We start from the raw sequence: 22,786 nt of genomic DNA on the forward strand, positions 1-22,786 counted from the left end.
TAACAACTCGAGCGGTACACGCTGCGGACGGTTTGATGTGCTCAGCGGTGGCCGTAAGCAGCGACAGTCCAGCAATCAGCTTGTTTGCCTTCTTCAACGAAAGACAAAACTTTCCGTCCATAACAGAAATCGCAACACCGGTGTCCACAAGGGCCAAGAGAGAAATGCCCTCGACAGAAATTTCGATCAGATTAGCAGGGGATATGCGAGGCCTTGGAAAGTTCGACGGGGACGCAGTTCTCACCTCAGGAACTGCGGCACCTAGTCTTCCTCCTGAGTTGTATTGGGGCGACGTCGCATAGGAGAAGCGGAGAGGCGCCTCGGTGAACGTGAACGGCGTCTAGAAAGGGTCGAACGGTCAGGAGAAAAAGGACGACTGGACGGCGGCTCAGCAGATCCGGAGTACTGACTCGTGGAAGGCCAGTACGCGGGAACTGGAGGAGGTGGCGCTTAGACTGGGAGACGGCGGCGGCAAAGCCGGGCCACATGACCAGACAATCAGCAATTGTAGCAGATATAGGCCGGTTGTCGATGGTGCGCCAGGGGATGCTGACTCGCGGAGCCGGCCGAAGAGAAGGAGCCACCGCTCGCGCAGGTATTGGAGGCAAAGAATTGGTACGCGGTCGAGGTCTGGCGACGACGTCCGCGTATGTCAGCGGAGCGGCTATAGGGGGCGGCGGATGGGCAACGACGTCCGCGTATGTCAGTGGAGCGGCGACAGGTGGTGGCGGATGGGCGGGTGGAAGAGCCTCGGCAACCTGCTCTTGGATGGCGTGTCCAAGAGCTGGAGCCAAATATGGAGCTCGCTCTGTAGGGCTCGGCAGAAGAGAAAAGCTGACGCGCCGCTTCTCCCCGAACAAAGTCTTTGATTTGTTGCAGCAGCGATGAGGTGTCAGGTGCTGGCGTCAGTCCAGCAAGCGACTCAACCTGTCGGGGGTGCTGTCCAGTCAGGAGCCTCTGCTTCCGCAGCTCCTCGAAGCTTTGGCGGAGGGTGACGGCTTCAACAACGGTGCGCAAGTCACGCGCTAACATCATCTGAAAGGCGTCGTCGTCAACACCCTTCAAAATGTGTTTAATCTTGTCAGCTTCGGACATGTTGAGGTTGACACGCTTGCATAGGTCAATGACATCTTCGATGTAACTGGTGAAGCTTTCGCCGACCTGCTGAGAGCGTTCGCGCAAGCATTGTTCGGCGCGGAGTTTCCGGACAGCAGGACGACCAAGCACTTCGGAGAAGGTTGTCTTTAAAGCAGACCAAGTTCCGATGTCCACCTCGTGGTTTTGATACCGCAGGTTAGCCACGCCGGTGAGATAAAAATTACGTTATTTAGTTTTGTCGCATCGTCCCATTTGTTGTAAAGGCTCACCCTCTCGTAAGACGTGAGCCAATCTTCGACATCCTGCTCATCGGTCCTACTGAAGATGGCCGGGTCCCGTTGGCGTAGGGAGCCAGCGCAGGTAACAGCTGGGCCCACTTGCATAATTTGATGTTGAACGTCATTAGGCATCGCAGGTGGCGGGAGAGTACGGTTGTGCAATTCCAGGGCTGCTACCCAGTGCCTCCACCAAATGTAGTGAGGGGGGGGGGCGGTTATTGAAAAGAGCCGGGAGGACGGGAGCAGTGGCGAGAACATTCCGAGGGCAGCCAGGTCGGGCACAGACACTCGTGGCGATAGCAATACGGCTGACGCGCAGGGCCATCTTCGTTTTCACCAGTCATCTGCTTTGTCTTCTTCTTTACATCATATTTTATTCCAAATCCATTCTATTCTTCTGTACCTGGTGCAGTTTTTTGTACTAACACTGACTATTACTGGTTAACATTTCTTATCTTCCTGACTTTGATAACGTTACACCGTTAGGGCCACTCGTGAGTTGTGTAACGCCGCCACTTATTGTGTTACGCCTGGTTGTTTCATGTCGATGAGCCATCTAATGTTTTGGAGTCAATAATTGCCTTCTCTAATCCTGAATTCGCCATATCGTTTGTGTTGGCCAAGAACGATAAAAAAATAATCCTAAGTGCCCCGACTTGTACTCGAGCTCACGCCGGCGTGAACCCAGCAGCGTGCTCGATCGACGCCTCACTCCCGTCGGGAATTTGCCACAAGATCGAAAGCATTCTAACAGGTATTTTAACTCATGAATCGCACCTGTTGAAAAATACTTGGCCAGAGTGAATAACACTGCGCAAAAAAAAACTGTCTAACAAATAAAAGTGGTTCGTGCAGTATCGAACGCTTCCTGTCCAGGACACACCGTGCCACTTTATGAAAAACGCAGAATTATTAGGGTGCACAACTTAAGCACATATACACTACTATGCTGCTATAAAATAGCTATTCGTAGCGTTCGTTTTTCGAGCACACTACGGCCAACAGGGAATTCAGAATGCGTTACTAGCTGCACTAAACCATCTTGACTACCTGCATATTGACTTAGCAAATTTAACAAAAAGAGTTTTTTTCACGCAATAACGAAAAAAAAAACAAATCTGGTTTGTGTGAATAAGTTTTTTTTTTCATGCACCAAGATTCTATAATTTCCTTTTGGGAGGTAGTTCGATCAAATGCCCTTTTTCCTTGGTTTGTGTCTAACAAAGAATATACTAGCGCAAAGAACACAGGAGACAACAAAGTAACACATACGACAAGTACACTGTTGTGTCCTGTGTTCTTTGCGCTAGTATATTCTTTGTTAGAAATAAACCAACTCGCCCAGACAAGATGTTTAATTGATTTGTGTGTATACCCCCGGTTCGTTTGTCGTCTTATCAGCCTCTGGTGCACTTCCCCATTTCATGCTTGTTGCGATAGAGGTTGTCACCTTTAGATCATTTCATTTTCATGCTCTTAATTCCTTCTTTCTGCATAAAATATATGAACTTCATAGCTGCGCAGCGATTTCACTTTAACAGTATTGCTGTTTTCTTCCATATGTTTATATATATGTTTCCATATTTTATGTTTTATGTTTATATATTTGCATATGTTTATATCATATTCTTCATATTTTAGGACGTTTTCCTGTATTGTATGCGCATTTTATTTTCATTCGATTGACTAAGATATGGCTGGTGCGATAACTGATACATGTACCATCGTCAGCACGCTTAACGCGAACGCTCCGCAGCGTGGCCTGGACCTGGTTGTACTGACGCCAGCGCCGCGAAGTGCTGGGCGCTGTTGCCGAGGTAATGTCTCGCTATTTTCGAGGCGGCTTACGATAGCTGGAGCGCAGCTCGATTTGACTGGTCAGATTGTCTTTCGCTTGTGTCAGGCTGGCGGGCGAATGCCCTCACTGTCGCCATATTTCCCTCGTGGCTGCGGTATCCCGTGGGCCCAGAAAGTACGTTGCGGTTTCCTATTTCGACAAAGCGGCGTGGCATGCGACAGTTCGCGCGCCTTTCGAGGTTGTACTCAAAGCTGCCGCTTGAAAGAAGGGACGATTTGAAAAAGCAGAGCGAACGTGGGTTTGTGGTGGTTGTAAAGGTTGGACAACATATCTGCAAATCCGGTGGCATCGTTGTGCAGGTTCTTCATTTCTTATATCCTCCGACAGCGCGCACCGGAGAGTTCTCGCGGGTTAGTGTCTGTCTTCCTGTTTCGTTCACACTGCACTGGAGAGCCAGTGCAGAAGCGTAAGAGCTGGGCGTGTCCTGAGCAAGAAAGACACGTGGATGCAATTCAAACTAAGATTTTAATGTCTAGTTATTAGCGAGTAGTGCTAAGTGACATTCTGGCGGATAAGAATTACTGGCTTTTTAGGCAACTAGAAAGACGCTGACCATAAATACAATAAATCGAAAGGTAGCGACACATACACAGGTGGCGACACATACCGCACTGACGCGAAAGGCAAGGCGATCATTAAATATCAACGTTGTATGCCACCCCCCGCAACCGGTACGATCATCCTGTGCGTACGCGTGCTCGGCGGCTGTTGTGCAGCATGGGTTGATGGTTCTTAATTTAATACGCAGCAAACGTTTCCCAAATTTCACCGGAAGCTCCCTATTGATTGGCAACGGCCGGTTAATATGGTTCCGGTGAACGCAGGGCAGCCCAACGCATCGGTGACTATGGAGTAGAAAAGCCGAGCTATGCCGCGCAAACGCGCATAGCATCCGGTCGAAGGCGATTCACAGTGCGACTAGCTGGCGGAATCTATACGCGTCCTCGTACTGCGATGAGCCCTTATACGCTCCTTCTGCTAGGCATTTCAGGCTGCCATCATACTCTTGACGACACAATATTTTCCTTATAAACTGTTCAAGAAGAACAGTTGAGGGACTCTTCAGTACGTCATTGGATGCAAAAAAAAAACTTGCTTGAAAAGCAGAGCCTGATACACGTCAGCGATGAAGGCCCTCCGTAGTTGTTACCGGTAGACAGTTCCACAAAACCTTGCTGGCAAGACATCTTTCAATATGCCATGACCATGTCGAGGATTCTTGGAGGATGTAAATATTCGAATATTATAAGGTACTGTTATCCAAATATAAATATAGAATGCTATGATCCATTCTTCTGATGTGTAACAAAATGTTTCTTGTAAAGTTTTTCCATCGCTCGCATATAGCAGTTAAGAATCAAAAACTTTAATAGCAAAAAAAAATGCAATCCTGCCGATGTGAAATATGCGGAAGTATTGAATGTTATAGTTAAAATATATGAAAAAATTGAGTTCACGAACTCTTGAATACCGACTTTTGTGTGGGCTAGTTAGTTTTTCTTTTTAAATATGTTTTTTTTTGTACAGAATTGCTTGGTGCGAACTTCGCTTTGAGAAACGGAAATGGTTTCTACCCTATAAAAAGAAACCTATATTTCAAATTTTTCGGCGGACCTTATTTTTATTCCCTTGCTTTTGCCCCTGTCAGAGCGCTTACTAAACCTGGCCTTCTGCGTCGCCATAGATAAAACGACCGGATGCACTGGTAAAAAAAAGATACCTGATGAAAATTCTCGATGGCGTTGTCAAGAAAACCTTCTCGGGATCGGGCTCACTGAAAAGTAATTTCTTTGCCGGATCATAAAAATCTGCGTCCACAAATTTCTCCTTTTCAGGCTTTTGAATCTAAGACCTGCTCGTCTATGCACGCAATCTAAAACACGCCTATTTCTTCCGGCAGTTGGCTTCGGATACACGCAGTGCCATCTTAGACATGCTAGCCACCATCGATGTGCCACCAAGCGGTCAAAAGGCCACGGAGAAGGCGGCCGGGTTGTTCTGGGCGTGCATCCGTCACGGGTCCGACGATGAGAGCTCCGAGGTGAGGGACTATTTATATGGCCGAAACATACTACTGAATTTCTTCAGAAATACATGTGCTGGCAGATTTGGCAGGAGAAGAGTGCGAAATGACCTGAACTTAGTTTTAGATTAGGTTAGGGTCATTTGCCAGTCTGAATACCAGGTATTTAATGCGTTATCTGATTGCAGCGCCTGGTGGTCAGTGTGGGTTGTAATTTTAGGGTAAATAACGCAATCATAGGTGAACAGTCTCACTGGGGATGACATGCAGGTAGGCAGACAATTAATGTAGAAAACTTTCTCCACCTCAAGTTATTGATCAATTCGCTATCGGTCTACCCTATACTAGCCTTCCCGGTTAGCTCAGTTGGTAGAGCGACTGCTGCGGTGAAGCGATGGTCCCGGGTTCGAGCCCCTGACCAGGACGAACTTTTCTTTAACTACGAAGTTTCTGAGAAAGCTGTGTGGCTTTCCTTTGTAGCCGTATGGCTGCGCTCGGGTGGATGTCAATGAGTAATTACTCCCTTATTACAAAGAGAAAAGGACCATGCAGCATGTTTACTTGTGGAGTGCCGGACGTAACTGGAATAAAAAGGGGTTCTAGTTATTATTATTTGCGAATCGGGTACGAAATGAGATGAAATCTTTCATCCGTGCAATGACTTGTGCGTGATTGTTAAGACCCTTTAGTTTCTGTAGCAACCTGTGGTGCGGAACGCGGTCAAGAGCGTTTGAAAAAATCTAACAAGGTGGAATCAATCAATGAAAGCAGGTCATTAGTAAATCCAGCTAGCTTCCCATCGCATGAATATCGCTTGCGAAAGCTGTGCTGATGTCTGAAGATTATTTCATGTTCTAAGTACGTAGGCCGCCGCGGTGGCTCAGTGGTTATGGTGCTCGGCTGCTGAACCGAAAGAAGCGGGTTCGATTCCGGCCAGCGGTGCTCGAATTTCGATGGAGGAGAAATTCTAGATGCCCGTGCACTGTGCGATGTCGGTGCACGTTAAAGAACCCTAAGTGGTCGAAATTGCAGAGCCCTTTACTACGGCAACCCTAGTAGTCTGAGTCGCTTTGGGACGTGAAAAACCCCATAAACCAAACGAATCTTCTATGTATGTTGTGGTTTGCGAATGAATGTATGACATTTTGTAGTAGTTTGCAGAAGGTTCTAGTTACGGAAATGGGACGGTAGTTAAGTGGTGATGAGCGGTCGCCAGATTTAAAAGTTACTGTGACCTTGACTGTCCGCAAATCAAAAGGAATTAGGCCTGATAACAATGACTGCGAGAAAGAACGCACAAGATTCCCGAAATGCTTTGTGACCTATTTTTAAGCAACTTGTTGTTGAAACCAACAGGATGAGATGCAGATGATACGATTACTAGGGAGTATATGTTACTGAACTCTCTAACAATTATCTTAATGATGACCTGAATGATGTGCTTGTGCCTAAAAATTGAAATAGTTGTTATATAAAGAGACATCCTGTGTAGTGTTGGCGTTTTCTTCCGGCATGGAATTCAACACAGTTGCTTTTTTGTAGAAGGTGAGAACACGACGCAACTTCTTTGGTGAGAATGAAGTAGAGTGTCGTACCGGATGTTAATTCAGCAAAATTTGCTCAGCTACATGTAGCCAACCTCTCTGCTACCACGTCCAAAGTAACTTGGCATTGGACAGGTTGCATAGGGTGGTTCAAATTATTTAATTCAGATTTTTCTTTAAACAGCCGTGAAAGACATATTTATGTGAAAGAGCGTAATGAAAAGACTAATAATTGCCTAAAATTAACTCAATAAGTTTTTATTTTCAATTTTAGGGTACAAATTTATATTGCGGCAATAAAGGCCGCGAAATCAAAGGCGAGCACAGTTTTTGAACTAACGTTACCCAAACTTTCGTAAAGCTTGTGCCATTTGCCATTTCTAAGATTTGCACTTTTTCCTCACTGGTTAGCACGAAATAATTCCTATAGGCTCTTTACACCAACGTTGTTTTACACCTTTTTATGAAATCCTGCACAAAGCAATTTTCTACACCTTGAGTTCGGCGCACTGTAACCTTAGATGCTTATGCGCCACTAAACCCAACCCAACACAACACAAGGCAACACAATTTTCAAAATTCTAGAATCGTCATCACTCTTCGAGACAACGAACGTGAAAGAAAAAGAACACTTTTGAGAACTCTTCAAGCTGGCTTTCTCACGTTGTATATTGATAAAATGGATGTTATTTAATTGAATGAAATGCAGACGAAGTTTACGTCTGCTAGTCCGCAGATGATGTCGACGTGGTCGCCATTGCTATTAGACATGCAGCACCGCTATTTTACGATAATGTAGCGAGGTAAAGCCAACTTAACGAGCTCTAAAACACCTATTTTCTACGCTGCATATCCCGAAGCACGAGGCTGATTCAGAAATTTTATATACTGAGTTTGCCTTTTATGTCGAAGGCCTTCAATTTCTGAAAATAATCTTGTGCCGTAAAACCAATATTAAAAATTGATTAGTAAATTTTATGCAATGCTGCAAAGGCGGCTAGTTGGTTTTTCACCCTTGAGGTGTTATAGTGGCCTGTGGTTTAGGGCGGTTTTATAGTTGTCTGTAGGCGATGTCTGTTGTTGCACCTTATATACACAAGGCATCGCATCAGCTTAACAGGATTGCAGCGAAGCATGAAACACTCGTTTTTTCAGCCCTTTAAAAGCTAATTTCAATGAGCAGAAAAGTTAACTTAGGGAATAGAAAGAAGAGAGTCAGCATGAGGAACCGAAGTTCATGAAACGTGATAGTGCGTTGGATACAACACCCCCTTCTCTTGGGGCAAAAGATACGAGTGTCACACCGAAAGATGCATAACATAACAATGGGAGAGCACCGAGGAAACTGCAACAATATCAACCACCCCAGTAATCTCGCGAAGCATGCAACTCATTGCAAAAAATGATTGCCAAGATTCTGGGACACCACTATAATCGGGCTGGTCATAGCCCGGACTGAAAGATTAATCTTCGAAGTATACGCAATGGCCCCAGCCTGTTCCACGGTAGCGCTGACGCAGAGTGAGATTGCATTGTTGACAAGCAGCGCGATGGGAAGCGGTGATTCACGGGTTTCGGTGTCATGAATTGCACTTCTCATCTTGTTTTGTTTTTCATTCGTTTTATATATTTGTTTTTTGTTATGTGCACGTATAAAAAGAGCAGCACCGCTAATAAACATATGAAAGCTCACGCATGTTACCTGTCCTGTCTTCCCGTTCTTTGTATTAAGCCCTCGTGTTTAAGTACCGCGCGGCAACAACTTAAAGCTTATTTCAGTTAACACTCTTCTTTTAGTTGCACTCTATGACGTAAACAATGCCCGCCATGCCTTATAATCACCCTGCACAGGCTGCACAGCTGTATCTTTCACGGCTTCTCATAAAAAAACCGTATCTAATATATTGAAACACCCTGTATGTGGTACTTGCCTGCGCCGTCGCAGGTTCAGGCTTGGACGCATTAAATGAGACCGGCTTCAGGAAGCTGTCCGTCCTTATTTCCTCAGATCGAGCTAAAATTTTTTTGCTACAAAACGCGGAGCATTTCAGGCTTTGAATAAAATATCCCATACATTTAACAGAACGCTTGAAAGCTTCAAATTGGGAAAGAAGAGATGCGGGTGTCTTCCTAAGCATTAATATAGTGACGCCATTCTTTCCCGCATCTGCGTGCATAAGCTAATGCTTGCGTAGATGGGAATCTAGAGATAACTTGTTTGTATACCAACCGAATGTCTGCGCGCATCTGCTGCTTTACGCACAGGTTGAATCACTGAAAGGTTTCCTCTCCAAGCTTGGCCTCGACGTATCCAACATGACTTCAGACCCAAACTTCGACATCCCGGACCGGATCACGCAGTTGTCTCTCGAATACGGCTTCCCAACTCTCGTCAAGTTTGGCTACTTCATGAGTCCTGGATCCTCTAAAAAAGTCTTGGACGTAAGTTTTCTTATGTCCTCTGATATATTGATAGAAGAAGGGGCGCGATTCAAAATAGGCCATTCAATCTTCGACTGGTACGAACCCTCCAGCGCTCTTAAAAAACAGTGAGGTCGGATGCAAGTGACTGTAAGAAACAACTCTAAAGGATATAAAGGAGATGTACGTTCATGAGTAGGCGCTGTAGGATAATAAAAAGGGTCCCTTTCGGTAGGGAGAGCGTATAAAAGTTTGTGGAAACCTGTTTCCCCCTCCATTTCGACGCGGCCTATCTTCATCGTAGGCAGTCAGGAGAACTCCGGTTGGGCAAGGAGGGAAGTCTCCCTCATGGGGGAAAGAGAACGGCGACGGGAGCGCCACCTCGTAGGTTATGGCCGATTCACACGACGGTCCGTTAACCCGCGGCCCGCGCATCACGTGTTAATTCGCCACTAAAAACTGGCCTGCGATCCGATGACGTCAAGCGGATGCGACGGACCAAAAAAGCAGACGACGCGCTGGGTGTACCACTGTTGCCAGATTATTTTAAAGCGTTTGGCAACGCTGGTCAAACTGGTTTATCTTCCTGACCCATGGCTGCGATTTAATGGTGCAAGTGCGGCCCTTTGTCAAATTCTTCAATGGCCTGGGCCGTCTTGCTAGCCCAGTCGATCAATTTGTCATGGTTGCGAATGAAGTGCAGCTTGTCAAAACAGCGCGCCAGCTCAACGCCACTCAGCGAAATGCGGCAGCCGAAATACTGGCAAGAGCGGTGGTTGCCAGAGCTGGCGCGCGCATCTTCGCGGGCCGCCGCTAATTCCCGCGAGGGGAGAGACACTTGAACTTAGAGTCTCTTCGGCATCCGGCCAGCGTTACAAGCGGTTGGAGCTGCACGCTTTCGTCACCTTCCGCGGCAGGCGCACGGGGATCCATTGTTCCTTGCCACTGGACCTCTGGTTCCAGGCAGCGAAATAGCGCAGCAAACGCGCGTTCTGGTCGCCTTCCCCAGCAAATGCTAGGGAATGGCTTTGCCCCAAGAATGCGGCGCGCACGGGAAAACCCGGCCGCCATTGTCGGCGCATACAAATGTTCGCCGCCGATACTTTCCAAGTCGTGCCCCTGCACCGGCCGGTAAGTCGGAAGTCCTTCATACGTTGCCTTCTACTTCCGAGGAATGCCTCGTTGATGTTTTGTAGCTAGCTGGCCCGCTCTGTGTATTAATCGCAAGTGTAATAAATAGCATATGAGTGCTCACGCTGTGCCGCCCCTTCCCTTTGTCTCTCGAGCACGAACCCCATCCGCGGTTAGCGAGCAGGAACGCTGCATCCGCGGAGTAGGAGTGCGGCAGGGGCGGAAGGCTGGTCCGCCCCGTATTTCTACAAGTTACCTATATATAGAGCGCAACAAAAACCAACTCATGCACTACTGCGCACTGTTGAATGAGGTTATGAGGACAATGTCCAATTTAGTTCATCATGGCGGTTTTGATAAAGGCTGATTAGACTTGAATTGAACATTATGATTGCAGTCGCTAACATAACATTGGGGCAAACTTTACCACTGGCTGCAGTCGCAGGGGGAATTTGTGCCTGTAGGCGAGGAACTTTGATATCCATCTCGAAATGCGTTTTTTAAACGCAGTAGTGACGGAAGGGTGCAGGGGGGCAATGGGAAGTAATGATATGATATCTGATTTTGGTGGCGCCCCCATGACCTCTAGGAAAATGCCTAATTGATACTGTCACGTGCTGCGCATGGGCTCTGAGGAATAAAGAAGACGTGCGGCGGCTGGAAGTAGAAGAGAAAGTCAAGTGTCCTGCCGCCGGCGCACCAGGCTCCTCTCGACCTGCCTTGTAAATATTATTTGTAAATAGAACCTGTAACAGTGTGGTGGAGGTGCTGGGTCGATCACCACGGATCCCTCTCGCAACCGCTGCAGCCGAAGAATCGCTGGATTGCCACCGTTGCCCGTGCAAATGCCCAAGGAAGCCGACGCACGTCCGACCGGCGCCGCAACGCCCGCTTGGCAGCACTACCGTGAGCCGCGGACGTTTTCCGGGAAGGCTGGCGAAGACGTGGATGATTGGCTCACCAATTACAAGCGGGTGAGCAAATACAACGGCTGGGATGCCACTCTTCAGCTGGCCAATGTCGTCTTCTTTCTCGATGGCACCGCGCTAACTTGGTTCGAAAACCATGAGGCATCAATAACAAGTTGGGACCGCTTCATGGAAGAGCTCCGCAGCTGCTTCGGGGATACTGTTGCCAAACGAAAATGCGCTGAGCAGTCTTTGCTTCAGAGAGCGCAAGTGCCTGGAGAGACCTGCACGGCTTACATAGAAGAGGTCTTGAAGCTGTGCAAAGTCGTTAATCCCAGTATGTCCGACGAAGATCGCGTTGTTCATCTCCTCAAGGGCATCGCAGAGGACGTCTACAGCTTTCTTATTAGTAAAGAAAATTAAGACTCGCCCACGGATATCATCAAGAACTGCCGCACCTTTGAAGCTCTAAAACTGCGTCGAATCACTCCCAAGTTCGGTCGCCTGCCTAACGTCACCACCGTCGCCAGCGTGGATTTCCACGAGCCTGTGAATGCGGCGACTCTCCCTGACGTCATTCGTCAAATCGTGCGTGACGAACTCTCCCGGCATCAAGATCTTGCGCGCCGCAGTGAGGTCCCGTATGGGAGCTGTTCTCTTCAGGCGGCTCCCGCCTACCGCTCCTCCCCTTGGAGTTTGTCTGCCCAGGCCCCTACCAGTGCTACTCGCATTGATTACAGCGACGCTCCCCCCAGTGCTACTCGCATTGATTACAGCGACGCTCCCCGGATCACCCGCCCCGGCCCCAGGGCGCCAGCTCATCTGCAACGCCACCTGCGGCAGCCGGAGTACGATGGTCGTTTCGACACTGGCTACGAGGAGTGTTATCCCGAGTGCCCCCCCGACCCACCACTTTGTTACCGCTGTGGTATGATCGGTCACATCTCTAGATTCTGCCGTCGCCGGGGCCAGTTTTCCCGCTCCCAGCGCCAATGGTCGAACCCTCGCCTGAGTTTCAATGCGCCTGTTCATGACCGTGTCTTCACATCGTCTCAGCGCCCATCCAGTTACGCGCCACCACGGAACGACTCCCCTGCCTCTGACCGAAGTCTGACTCCACCTCCGCACCGCTCTCGCCGCTCGCCTTCCCCCCAACGTCGTTCCTCACCGTCCCCGGGAAACTAGCGTGTGCGGCCGATGGAGGTGCGGTCGCCGGATCATCGATAGTGCCAATTCCTCTGCCCATTGTTATGTTAAGGAACCGCCTTGAAGTTTTAGTGGACGGTATTTGCGTCATGGCCTTAGTGGACACTGGTGCCACGGTGTCAGTAATGAGTTCAACTTTCAAGAACCGTCTGGGTCGTAAAATAATGTTCCCTTGGGATCGTGCTGTTATATTCCGGGGTGTAGGGGGAGAATCATTGGTTCCGATTGGTATTTGTTTTGTGAATGTAGTGATCGCTGGCCACATGTTCCGAACTGAATTCACGGTGCTCCCTCGTTCTACGCATGACATCATCCTCGGTATTGACTTTTTGCACCAGTGCGGCGCTACTCTCGACTTCCGCAGTGGTGGCATATCGTTAAGTCCTGGCCTTCGGTCAGCTCTCATAGAAGACTCGACAGTGGTTGCCCAAGTGTTTTCTGTCTCTGAAGATACCGTCGTTCCAGCAATGTCTGCCATATTCGTTCCCGTTGTGTCCTCGAGCACGATTTCTGATGCCTTCGATGCTGTGGTGGAACCTTGCTCCCTTAACTGTGCAAAGAAAAGTGTGCTAGTACCACGCAGCGTCGTCCATGTGACCAAGGGCCATGCCACTCTTTGGACTGTCAATCATTCCAACGAACCTGCAGTATTGCCATGTGGTTTAAAACTTGCTGGCTTTGAAGAACGTTTTTCTGTACCAGTTGCCGCGATCACTGACAACGTGTCTCGTCCAACTAGACGCCGCGATCTGAGCGACTCTCAATTCCTAGCCATGGTCAACAAATCCCTACCCACTAGCGACCGCCAGGTACTAGTGGCCGTTCTTATGAAGCATGCGGACGTGTTTGACTTTGCTCGCGACCAACCACCGCCGATTCCAGCTTCCCGTACCCATCACATGATCAATACTGGATCTGCACAGCCGATTCGCCAGAAGCCATACCGCGTCTCGCCTTCCGAACGTCAGATAATCGATGAACAAGTCCGTGACATGTTGCACCGCGGCATCATTCAGGAATCTTCAAGCCCGTGGGCTGCTCCAGTGATCCTTGTCAAAAAGAAAGATGGCACTTGGCGATTTTGTGTCGACTACCGCCGGCTTAACACTGTCACAAAGAAGGAGGTTTACCCGCTCCCGCGCGTTGATGATGCCATTGACTGCCTCCACTCAGCCTCCTACTTTTCCTCGGTGAATCTACGGTCCGGGTACTGGCAGATCCCGATGCACCCGCAAGACAAAGAGAAGACAGCATTCGTGACACCTGACGGGTTGTATGAATTTAATGTTATGCCTTTCGGCCTTTGCAACGCTCCTGCCACTTATGAACGATTTATGGATACGCTTTTACGTGGCCTGAAGTGGCAAGTTTGCATGTGTTATCTGGACGATGTTGTTATTTTTGGTAGGACCTTCGCCGAAGATAACAGCCGCTTAGCCATTGTCCTAGACTGCATAGAGAGAGCGGGCCTCGTGCTGAACTCGAAGAAGTGTCGCTTCGGTGAACACCAAATTACTGTGCTTGGTCATCTCGTTTACAAGGATGGCCTCAGACCCGACCCGCAGAAGGTTGAAGCTGTAAGCAGTGTCAAAGAACCCAAATCAGTGAAAGAGCTCAGGAGTTTCCTAGGACTTTGCTCATATTTTCGGCGTTTCGTTCCCAAGTTTTCTGATTTAGCCTACCCGCTTACAAGTCTCCTGCAGAAAGACACCCCTTTCCACTGGACTCCCGAATGCGACTCCGCGTTCCGGCAGCTCAAGTTTCTCCTCACCTCGCGGCCAATATTGCGTCATTTCTGCCCGACAGCACCGACTGAACTCCACACTGATGCCAGCGGCATCGGCGTGGGTGCTGTGCTTATCCAACGCCATGAGGGCAATCAACACGTTGTCGCTTATGCAAGTCGCACCCTCAGCAAGTCGGAACGCAATTACACTGTAACAGAGCAAGAGTGTCTCGCCGTTGTTTTCGGCGTACAACGGTTTCGTTCGTACCTTTATGGACGTGCTTTTACAGTCGTCACAGACCATCACTCTCTGTGCTGGCTGGTCAATCTACGCGACCCCTGCGGTCGGTTGGCCCGCTGGGCGTTACGCCTCCAAGAGTTTAACTTCAAAGTGTCTTACAAAAGTGGCCGCCAACACGCCGACGCAGATTGCCTCTCGCGGCTGCCGCTCCCGGTTACTACTTCCGATGATGAAAACTTCGATGACTATCTCGCTGCCGTTTCCCAAGAGTTTCCAGATCTTGGCACTTTCCAGATGGAACAACGCAAGGATCAGCACTTGGCGCCGCTTTTTGCCGAAGCCCGTGACCCGACATCCGCAAGCCCTTTCTGCGTTCGCGACGGTTTACTCTACAGAACGAATTACTCGCCTGGTGGTGCGCGCTTTCTCCTCGTCGTTCCGGCTGCTCTGTACTCCTCTGTTCTGCAGGCAATGCACGATGACGTCACGGCTGGGCACTTGGGGTTTGCCAGGACCCTTAACCGCATCAAAGAACGTTTTTACTGACCAAAAATGCGTCACATGGTTCAGCGCTACGTGGCCACCTGCGTGCAGTGTCAGCGGTTCAAGCTTCCCACGACTTCTCCGCCTGGACGCCTGCATACTTTGCCACCTCCAAGCACGCCATATGAACAAGTTGGACTCGATCTGCTCGGCCCGTTTCCCCGCTCGTCCAACGGTAACCGCTGGATTATAGTGTGCGTTGATCACGACACCCGTTACTGTGAGACCGCCGCCCTACCTTGCGCCACCGCTGCTGAGGTCTCGCTCTTCCTTCTTCGTGCTGTCATCCTCCGGCATGGACCTCCTCGAGTTGTTATCAGTGACCGCGGTCGCCAGTTTACGGCAGACGTTGTGGAAGAGCTTCTGCGTCTTAGTTCATGCCATTTTCGCCACTCGACGCCGTACCCCCCCCCAGACTAATGGACTGGTTGAACGTACCAATCGGACACTCACGACCATGCTGGCCATGTATGTCGATTCCCGCCATAAGAACTGGGACGACGTGCTCCCCTTCATTACATACGCCTATAACACGTCGAGGCATGAAATAACTGGTTACAGCCCATTCTTCCTTCTTTATGCCCGTCCGCCTCGAAGCTCCCTCGACAGCATCTTACCTTTCTCTCTCGACACCGAGCCTTCTATTGCCAACACTCTATGTCGCGCTGAAGAAGCCCGTCGGATTGCCCGGATACGCACCTTGGCATCACAGCATCGCTCTAAGCAGCGTTATGACCGCCGGCGCAAGGATGTCTCCTACCTGCCCGGTGACGTTGTATGGTTGTGGACGCCCCTACGCAAGCGTGGCTTATCAGAAAACCTGCTATCCCACTACACAGGCCCGTTCATCGTTGTTGCTCGCCTCAATGACCTCAACTATGTCATCTCTCCCCAATCAACGCAAGGATGCCGCTCAAGGACAACCCAGGTCGTGCATGTCGCACGGCTGAAGCCATTCCACTCTCGGGACCCCGATTGATTGACTGGCCCAGAGGGCTTCGTCTGCGAACGGGGAAATGTCACGTGCTGCGCATGGGCTTTGAGGAATAAAGAAGACGTGCGGCGGCTGGAAGTAGAAGAGAAAGTCAAGTGTCCTGCCACCGGTGCACCAGGCTCCTCTCGACCTGCCTTGTAAATATTATTTGTAAATAGAACCTGTAACAATACGAAAGAAGATGGTTTACACGACTTGCATACAAGCTATAGTCCCTGATGTTCGAGAAACTCGATGTATTCTGGTTATTAGGTAGTTTATTTATCTTACCGATGTAGGTTGTGCTTCGTTAAGCTATAGCGCGGCAAGATGTTAGAGGAACTGTAGTGGTATAAATGGGTTGTACTTGGGCCGAAGTCAAGCTGTCGTAGAATACAACATAAAAAAATAGCAGTTGATAACACTGGGCCACAGTCCGCGTCATAGTATATTACTCCGCCAGCCAGTCACAAATAAACGAAATCAACTTTTTAGCGTTTTAATTTATTAAACGAGGCAGGAGTCAAAATTCTGGAGTTCTTTCTTTTGCTTAGCTTGTTTAGGTGACAAGAGAAGTTTTAGCAACGCACTACTTTCTTGTTGTGGAGGAATTCTGTGCTCCGTTCTTGAATGCGGGCGCAACATCACCGCAGACTTAAGTTGTGTCTGAATTTAGGCGAACAGATAACGCATCAAGGTTTTTATAAAGTGGCTACGTATTCTGATGTTGCAATTTACCGGTGACATGAGAGCAGGACATCAAGGATTACGAATATTCAAGGATAAATATGGAAAAGCCGAACTCTTCGCGAAGAATAACTAGAGATTGGCAGATTCCATAACTCACCATAATGAGAGGTACCAAATTCGACGTTGCACAGGTTTACGCACCAGCCTCCCGTAATGATGATAAGGTGGCTGAAATATTGCCCGAAGACATAGAATCGGTATGAATTGGAGTGAATACATGCATGATACTCTACTCTTGCGTGACCTGAAAGTCAAGGTAAACACAAATCAGGCAAGGCGGCGTAGAACTAGAGGAGTATGGCAGACGTTCCAGAAAGAGCCCGAGAGAGATGTTAGTTTATGTTAGATGTTAGTATGTGGAGGGGCTCGAAGAGGTGAGATGCAGCGATCACAGAATGGTGAGGCCCCAGATTAGCTTGGATATCAACAGAGAATGGAGTGGACTTGTAAGAAAGAAGCACGTAAACGAGTTGGTAGTAAAACAGAAAATATTGGAATTTGGGACTGCGACGTTGTCGGCGTACAGTTATTTTCTCGCGGATATAACTACCGATTGTAAAATGTAGTTAAGGGACAGGAAGCCTAGGTAGGACACTAGCACACTGTCGCACGAGACGAAACGTGTGATTAAGAAACACTGGAGGATGAAAGATTTCCAGCTGACGCATGGAGCAGAACTTTTCAAAACTGTGATAGCTTGTCACAAAGCCTTCGACAACATAATGAAGTGTAATACGGAGAGGTATAAGAATGCTCTAGAAACCCGTGGTAACTAACGTTGTAAAATGTCAATTAGGCGTGGGTAAAAATCACATGTTTGCAATAGGAGTAAAGCAGGACAATAATGTTACTAAAGTGGACAAAGATGCGTAACATAGAAAAGGAATTATGCACAGGTTGTTAGTGTGGCCAACTCAATGATGATGTTAGCAACAGACACAGCAGTGCCGAGAAATTGAATATTCCAGCGCAAAGAAAAGATGTAGAAAACAAAGCACCCTCTGTGGATATGTGCCATTTCTCCAGATGCCCTCAACAGCGCTAATAGAAAAAAGCTACAGGTGTAAAACATGTATGTTCAATCACGGTAGGGGTATTAAGTTTGTGAAGTTGCTACCCTCTGTACTGAATTGCTCACTACCTCGAGCGTACCGGAAGGTTCGAAGAGGGCTACATCATATTAATCCCCAAGGAAGTGTATGTAAGCACATGAAGAACTACTGACTGATCGTTTTACTATCCATTTCTCGCAAATTTAAAACCGTAATCTCCAAAAGCATTGCATTAACCTTTAAGAATAATCATCTAAAGAAGCAGACTGCCTTTAAAAACAATACTCGACAATTGAGCATACTGACTTCAGGAATTGGTTGAAACAGATAGCGAAGAATATAAGTTACCCTTACTGCATATAGCCATCAGAGATTACCACAAAAGAGCAGCTTAGTTTAAAACAGCAGCAGTCATGCACTTATAGGGTAGATAGGGCGCAGAAGAGGTCTAAATAGAAGTGTTCGGAATGTATTCTCCGGGGTTTAAACGGCGGGTAGGTCACATGAGGGAAAGTGACAAAATTCAGTTCAGTTTCGGTGGCGTGCAAAGAGATATTACCTCTCTAGTATTTTTCGCAGCGTGTTTACACAGGGTATAGCGACATATGGATTGAGAAGCTTTGGGTATAAAATTACGCCTAATTTACTGATTGAGTTCACCTTCAAAGTACTAAGTAAGAAAACTTCGTCATTAAATGTTGAGGAGTCTACAATGCGCGACTAGTGTACTTCTGCTGTAATCCGGAGCATGTGATTTTAAACGCTTCTAGGAGAATAAAACTGCAGTTGAGCAAATTTGCAAGGTACCGTCAGGTCTTGAATAGCACATTACCAGCATTCCTCATGCCTGTATCTTGCCAGCACTCGCAGATGGTAGAGAAACTTAGAGGCTGAAGTAATGGCTTGTAAATACATTAAGGACAGCGCAGCGGGCTATGCATCGAAAGACGACGCGAATAACATTAGGAACCAGGAAGAGAGCAGTGCGGGTCTGGCAACAAACCTGAGTTAATATATCCCAGCTGAACCTTGTACCTTTAAGGCGCCAAAACCACACACACACACACACACACACACACACACACACACACACACACACACACACACACACACACACACACACACACACACACACACACACACACACACACACACACACACACACACACACACACACACACACACACACACACACACACACACACACACACACACACACACACACACACACACACACACACACACACACACACACACACACACACACACACACACACACACACACACACACACACACACACACACACACACACACACACACACACACACACACACACACACACACACACACACACACACACACACACACACACACACACACACACACACACACACACACACACACACACACACACACACACACACACACACACACACACACACACACACACACACACACACACACACACACACACACACACACACACACACACACACACACACACACACACACACACACACACACACACACACACACACACACACACACACACACACACACACACACACACACACACACACACACACACACACACACACACACACACACACACACACACACACACACACACACACACACACACACACACACACACACACACACACACACACACACACACACACGCACGCACACGCACACGCACACGCACACGCGCGCACACACACACACACACACACACACACACACACACACACACACACACACACACACACACACACACACACACACACACACACACACACACACACACACACACACACACACACACACACACACACACACACACACTTTACTGAAATATCTATACACATGCAGTAAATAGCGTTTGCCCGCAGAAGCGCAAGACCTTGTGGGCGGGCCACGGCAGTTACAAAAATGCGCGGTCATTACAAAATGCTGAATTTACACAATTTTCATTCAATGGAAAAGGAAAAAAAAGTAAAACAAAGTTGATACAGTGCAATAGTTCAGTCATCCAACCACCAATTGATAATAATGTAAAGCAAAGGAAATCTACAAGCAAAGCACGGAACACAAGTTTCAATAACAAGATAAAATTACAAAGCAACTCAGTATTTTCTTTCATTCTAACTTTCAATTTACGCTTTCAGGCCAGATTTCACAGCCCTCATAAAATCACAATCCAACACCTTTGCAGGTAGTTTGTTAAAATGGTAAGGTATATGGAATTGTCGTTTCCTTTTTCCATAGATGCTCTGAAGCCTTGGAACTTTATAACGCGCTATTTTCTTAAACGTTGAGCGCCACCAGTGTCGTTTAAGCACGAAGCAGTATTTGCCTCGATGCGGAAGACTAGATTGGTGTGACCGACCGGGATGCATACAAAGGTGTTTTTTTCTGCATTACATTTGTCTTATATAATGTGCTGGTGAATACGGTATTACAATATGGACTTTTGTAGTTGCTGCGAAATTTACCGCGAACTTTTCTAAATGATTTGGTTTAAAGAAACAAACATTTTTTAGAATACTGTGTTCCGTTCTTTTTGTGAATTTTTTAATTATTCACTTCAAGGCAACAGAATCCGATTGACCCGGCGGGCACCCTGCTGTATACAGCACTAGCAACTGCATGTGTCTAGACCGACATGGCTTGGCTGCACGCTTGCGCGAGGCTCCAGCCATTCTATTCACTCTCTCTCTCTATTCACCTACACTTGATAAGCTAGGCCGTTTTACATTGAGCAAGAGGTTCAACGCTAGTTCGCGGCAGGAGTTTCCCACGAGTCAGATGAATAGATCGTATGTGATCGCTATTCAGATCAGTTTTTTTAAAAGAGCAGAACCCGTGTAGTTGTCAAAAGTTTTCTGTTTTCTCAATTGTGTAAATAAATCAGAGCTACTCATTTTGTTCCGCTCATCCTACATCATCTTGTAAGCCTCAGCGGGGAGAATATCTTGTTTACAAATGTTCGCTTACCTGCTTCTGTAAATAAGAAAATGCTGCAACAGGAATGTTTGCATACGCTCTAGCAGGAACTCGGGACCAGCGGTTCTTGTTCCCTTGGGTGCCACCATGTGGCGCACGACTTTGCACATTAAAAAATAGCGAGTTGACATTATCTGTGACGTGAGAAGGATAATGACCGAGTGACTGCATAACAGAACGGGAAAGTCCGCTAGGCTTAGCGGCACTGGCTGCGAGCTTTCCCGAAGTCCAGGTAATGGTTTGGAAATAATGTCAAATTCAAGGCTTGATCAGGGTCTATGTTTCTTCCAGCAAGAACGGTTTTCTGTTGCTGTATGATTTTGCTCATAATACTTGCATGAAGTTGGTTGTGAATGAAATTAGTTGCATTTTAAAATGCGTTCTGATGTGCAAAGTCAATTAAAAATTGCAATTAAAAATAACATTCACGACCCGCAGTTGGTGCTGAAGTAGAGTGACATCGGAAAAGATTATTCTCACGGTTACTAACCCTTTAAGAAATTTTTGATTATCACAGCCAATCAGTCTGTTCAATGGAGACAAAATCGGCACTCAGAATACTCTGCAAAGGCGGTGACCTCGTTTATGTTCAAAAACATTTGCCGTCATGCTAAGGATTCAGCATTTTCAAGTTCTGACCTTAAGTCTTGCTAAGAAAATTTTCATCAGGCCATGCAAAACTTCTTGTCGTCCTGAAAGAAAGTATGTGCCACTGGACAGGTTTACAGGACTTTGTTAGGTTTTTGGTTGGGAGGAAACTGACGCCAACCAGTATCTTTAACTTCACCCAACGTTTCGGGACCAACTCGGTCTCTTCAAAGGTGACTAAAGTGTGCCAGCAGCAGCGGATTGCTGCCTTCGCACTCCCTTTGTTAGCACGTGGCGCAGTCCACTAACGTACGCGGAGGGGAGCGTTCCTGGAGTCCTATTCATCGCCGCCTTTGTGAGCCGGATGTGCCATGAATCCACATGTCGCCTCTTGAACACGTTTGGCTCCACGGCCAAGACGCTCACCTCCTCGAAGGCTTTCCGGTGGTCGACGCGCTCGCAGTGTTCGGCGAGGGGGTTGGATTCAGAATTCATTAGCTTGACGTCATTTTTGAGTTGCCTTATTCTTTGGGAGTTGCCGGACAGGCCGCCATTTTAATCTGAACCTCTCAACGTTTAACGCTAGAACTTTAGCTAGTGACGCTAGCCGAGCAGTGCTGTTTGAGGAACTAGCCGGAATGAAATGGGATGTGATAGGGCTTAGCGAAGTTAGGAGGACAGGTGAGGTGTATACAGTACTAAAGGACGGACACATACTGTGCTATCGCGGGTTAGAGGATAGACGAGAACTAGGTGTGGGATTCCTCATTATTAAGGATATAGCTGGCAACGTAGAGGAGTTCTACAGTATTAACGAGAGGGTAACAGCTATAGTAATTAGGCTGAATAGGAGGTACAAGCTGAAAGTGGTGCAGTCCTACGCACCCACATCCAGCCATGATGACCAGACCGTTGAAAGTTTCTATGAGGACGTAGAATCGGCAATGAATAAAGTAAAATCGCAGTACACTGTATTGATGGGCGACTTCAATGCGAAGGTGGGCAAGAAGCAGGCTGACGACCACGCGGTAGGTGAATATGGGATAGGCTCTAGAAATAGCCGGGGAGAGTTATTAGTCGAATTCGCGGATAGAAATAATTTACGGATCATGAATACCATCTTCCGCAAACGAGAAAACAGGAAGTGGACCTGGAAGAGCCCCAATGGTGAGAATAAAAATGGAATCGACTTCATACTATGCGCTAAGCCTGGCATCATTCAGTATGTGGCCGTCCTCGGAAAGGTGCGTTGTAGCGACCACAGAATGGTAAGGTCTAGAATTAGCTTAGACTTGAATAGGGAACGGAAGAAGCTAGTGAAGAAGAAGACCATTAACGAGTTAGCCGTAAGAGGGAAAGCACAGGAGTTTAGGATAGCGCTGCAAAACAGATATTCAGCTGTAACTGAGGAAGACGATCTTGATGTTCTTTCAATG

At 47.6% G+C, this 22,786-nt stretch overlaps 1 protein-coding gene across 1 annotated transcript in view; it reads left to right on the top strand.

Annotated features, from left to right (window-relative positions):
- Positions 1-22,786, top strand: part of LOC144133891 (uncharacterized) — a 44,702-nt gene that overhangs the window by 3,819 nt on the left and 18,097 nt on the right. The window contains exons 2-3 of the mRNA XM_077666955.1: positions 5,135-5,275; positions 9,067-9,243. Coding sequence (XP_077523081.1) covers positions 5,168-5,275; positions 9,067-9,243 — 285 coding nt within the window. The 5' untranslated portion in view covers positions 5,135-5,167. The remainder of the gene's footprint in view (positions 1-5,134; positions 5,276-9,066; positions 9,244-22,786) is intronic.

The sequence above is a fragment of the Amblyomma americanum genome, chromosome 5 (genome assembly GCF_052857255.1).
Source record: "Amblyomma americanum isolate KBUSLIRL-KWMA chromosome 5, ASM5285725v1, whole genome shotgun sequence".
NCBI lineage: Eukaryota > Metazoa > Arthropoda > Arachnida > Ixodida > Ixodidae > Amblyomma > Amblyomma americanum.